Source organism: Tachysurus fulvidraco, chromosome 21 (assembly GCF_022655615.1).
Source record: "Tachysurus fulvidraco isolate hzauxx_2018 chromosome 21, HZAU_PFXX_2.0, whole genome shotgun sequence".
NCBI classification, from domain to species: Eukaryota; Metazoa; Chordata; class Actinopteri; order Siluriformes; family Bagridae; genus Tachysurus; species Tachysurus fulvidraco.
The window spans coordinates 3,185,209-3,188,385 of record NC_062538.1 but is presented as its reverse complement, the minus strand read 5'-3'; the positions used below and the strand labels follow the sequence as shown (position 1 = coordinate 3,188,385).

At 39.5% G+C, this 3,177-nt stretch overlaps 1 protein-coding gene across 1 annotated transcript; it reads left to right on the top strand.

Annotated features, from left to right (window-relative positions):
- The first annotated feature begins 293 nt into the window (after window positions 1-293).
- Window positions 294-2,387, top strand: med31 (mediator complex subunit 31). Its single transcript, XM_027153358.2, has 4 exons — window positions 294-480; window positions 764-838; window positions 1,646-1,742; window positions 1,865-2,387. The coding sequence occupies exons 1-4, from the start codon at window positions 459-461 to the stop codon at window positions 2,079-2,081; spliced, it is 411 nt and encodes a 136-aa protein (XP_027009159.1). The 5' UTR covers window positions 294-458; the 3' UTR covers window positions 2,082-2,387.
- The last annotated feature ends 790 nt before the right edge of the window (window positions 2,388-3,177 follow it).

The following is a 3,177-nucleotide window of genomic DNA, read 5'->3' as shown; positions in this document are numbered from 1 at the left end:
ATGAAAGGGACAGATTTCAGTTATTTCTGGAATTATTTCTCTACAATATTTCTCTAAAAGTACTGCTGGGTAGCGAGTATGGGGCAATCGAGAACTCAAGAATTGTTATTTAAGTATCTAAAAGACACGGGAACGATAGATAGAATTTATTTATTTGTTTATTAATTTTTATTTATTTATTTATTCTGTGTTGCTCCACACTACGGATCAACAGGTGGAGGTAATGCACCTTTTCGTTGGTCCGCCAAACCGCCATAAAACACCACTAGAACAACAACACACTGCCCACCTGTGCGCATGCCCACACGCCATCTACGGCGAGCCCCGAGGGGAAAATGTATTGCACACAGATCACAACGCAAATGCACTCAGTATAAGTCTGTTACAGTAATAAAATTTTAAAAAAAATCCGCGTTGTGAAACTCAGTTAAAACGATATTTATATACGGTGGAGTGAGATGGCGGGCGTCATGGAAACAGGTTTGTTTCCATGAAAAAAACAAACAATTGTTTATATTTTTTCCCGGTAGCATAGCAGCTAGCTTACTAGCTTAGCTTACTAGCTTAGCTTACTAGCTTAGCTTACTAGCGTAGCTTATTAGCTTAGCTTATTAGCTTAGCTTATTAGCTTAGCTTATTAGCTTAGCTAACAGCGTTGTTGCTGTTTTGAAACTGATATTTATATGGTTGTTTTATTTACTGAGACATTTAAAAATGTGTTTACTACAAAATGTGTTTACTACATTTGTTGTCATCCATTCAGAGGAGCAGGCGAGGAATCGTTTCCAGTCGGAATTGGAGTTTATTCAGTGTCTGGCTAACCCAAATTATCTGAATTGTAAGTACTGCACCTTTTTTTTTTATTTAAAAATCACCAATTTTTACTGCTAATGTTTCTACATGATCTGTCCAGACTGTTACTTATATTTCTGATCAATATTGGCCTTAACAACAACAACAGCAACTGTGTTTTGGAAGTCATATTAAATTACAGCTCGTAATCAAGTGTATTTTCTCAATATCTATGCAATATTTGTATACAAAACTCTTAAAGAACTTTTTTCGTTGGCAGAAATATTTACATGCATACATAAAAGGTACTCGTTCATTTTATTAGGAACACTTCCATGTCTTTCATGCGCAATATTATACAAATACATGTTAAGAGCTTCATGTTCACATCAAACATCAGAATGGACACTGGGATCCCAGTTGGTGGTGGTGGTGGTGGTGGTGGTGGTGGTGGTTGTTGTGAAACAGGATTGTTTCAGTAATTTAGAGACTTGTGACTGTACAGTTCACACAGAATGCTGCGACAAACAAATTAAAATCCAGTGTGTTGTGGTTGTTTATTAGAAACAACGGCCAAGGACCCAACTCTTCTGTGATCCCTTAACTAACCCCTAACTTTTCCCCACTCAAAATAATAAAAGAAAAAAAACGTACACGGGCTCTTACACCGTTCGCGAGTCTCCGTGTAATTTACTACACTAACACTCAATCTAAAATCTTGTATGTTAGCCCTGTGTGTATTGTCTGCTACTTGATGTTACTTTCCTTGTATTTCTTATTTTTAAGCCACTTTGGACACAAGCACCTGCTAAATGGATAAAATGTTAACGCTACTTTTTGTTTTTCCTTGTAGTTTTGGCTCAGAGAGGCTACCTACGAGAAAAACCTTTCGTGAATTACCTGAAGTATTTGCTTTATTGGAAAGAACCTGAATATGCCAAATTCCTTAAGTAAGTGTCTCGTTGTTTACAGTAGCTCTTTATCATGTATCGCTCGCTTCATTGTCTGTTTACATAAGAGCCTCAAACTTTTTTGGGAAAGTATCTCGATTTGCCGTGTCGTTTACCTACAGATATCCTCACTGCTTGCACATGTTGGAGCTGTTGCAGTACGAACATTTCCGTAAGGAGCTGGTGAACGCTCAGTGTGCCAAGTTTATAGATGAGCAGCAGATCCTGCACTGGCAGCACTACTCACGCAAGCGCACACGCCTTCAGCAGGCTCTCGCCGAGCAGCAGCAGCAGCAGCAACAGCAGGCGGCTACACACGGCAATGCCGCCTCAAAATGAAGCTGCCACACATCGGCGAGTGAGGCGGACAGATGTATGAGTGTAAATACTGTACATTTTTCTGTATTTTTTTCTTTGTTTTGACTTTAAGCTTCCCTGTGATCTCACAATAACAATAAAATTTAAAAGCTTCATAACATTTAAAAGAATTAAATGTTGAGTTTTGATGGTCAAATTTCACACCAGAAGGAATAACTAATGGCCGATATGAAAGTGGAAGACACACCTAGCACTATAACTGAGCAATGTCATGTCAAAAACTCTGCTTTTCTTATTCAGTGAAAAAATAAAGACTTTTCTATGACATTTTGGTTTAAATTCCTATAAAACTTTTTTTAAACTATATGCACACACGCTGTCCCCAGGATTAGTTCCAGATCCACCACAACCCTGATAAGGATAAAGTGCTTACTGTGAGTCAGTGAACGACTCTATTAATCTTTACCTAATGAGAGTGATGTGTATATATATTTTAGGGGCTCTGCATCTTATAGCTGCATTACATTCTGGAGCTTTAAGTCCAGTGTTTGCCCCAACATCATTTCTTCTCATTACTGAGCTTTGCTGGAGAAAACAAGCTCTGGTTCTTTCAGGCTAACAGCTGATATGTTTGATACTGAACTCTCTCACTCTCTCTCTCATTTTCTACCGCTTATCCGAACTTCTCGGGTCACGGGGAGCCTGTGCCTATCTCAGGCGTCATCGGGCATGGATACACCCTGGACGGAGTGCCAACCCATCGCAGGGCACACACACTCTCATTCACTCACACACACACACTACGGACAATTTCCCAGAGATGCCAATCAACCTACCATGCATGTCTTTGGACCGGGGGATGAAACCGGAGTACCCGGAGGAAACCCCCGAGGCACGGGGAGAACATGCAAACTCCACACACACAAGGCGGAGGCGGGAATCAAACCCCGACCCCGGAGGTGTGAGGCGTGCTAACCACTAAGCAATTTTTCTTCTATAGTAATAAAAATGCCTACATGAAGTTAAAATGAATACATTTTAAATTAGGTAAAAAACAGAAAAGTATTTTACTATAAACATGTTTAATATGTTTTGAGGTGAAGTTTTCCTTCAGTAC

Bases quoted from the DNA above. Each gene is read 5' to 3' on its own strand.
- med31 (XM_027153358.2), top strand. From the start codon at position 459: ATGGCGGGCGTCATGGAAACAG. The intron at 839-1,645 runs GTAAGTACTGCA...TTTTCCTTGTAG, and splicing joins TAACCCAAATTATCTGAATT to TTTTGGCTCAGAGAGGCTAC. The intron at 1,743-1,864 runs GTAAGTGTCTCG...GTTTACCTACAG, and splicing joins GAATATGCCAAATTCCTTAA to ATATCCTCACTGCTTGCACA.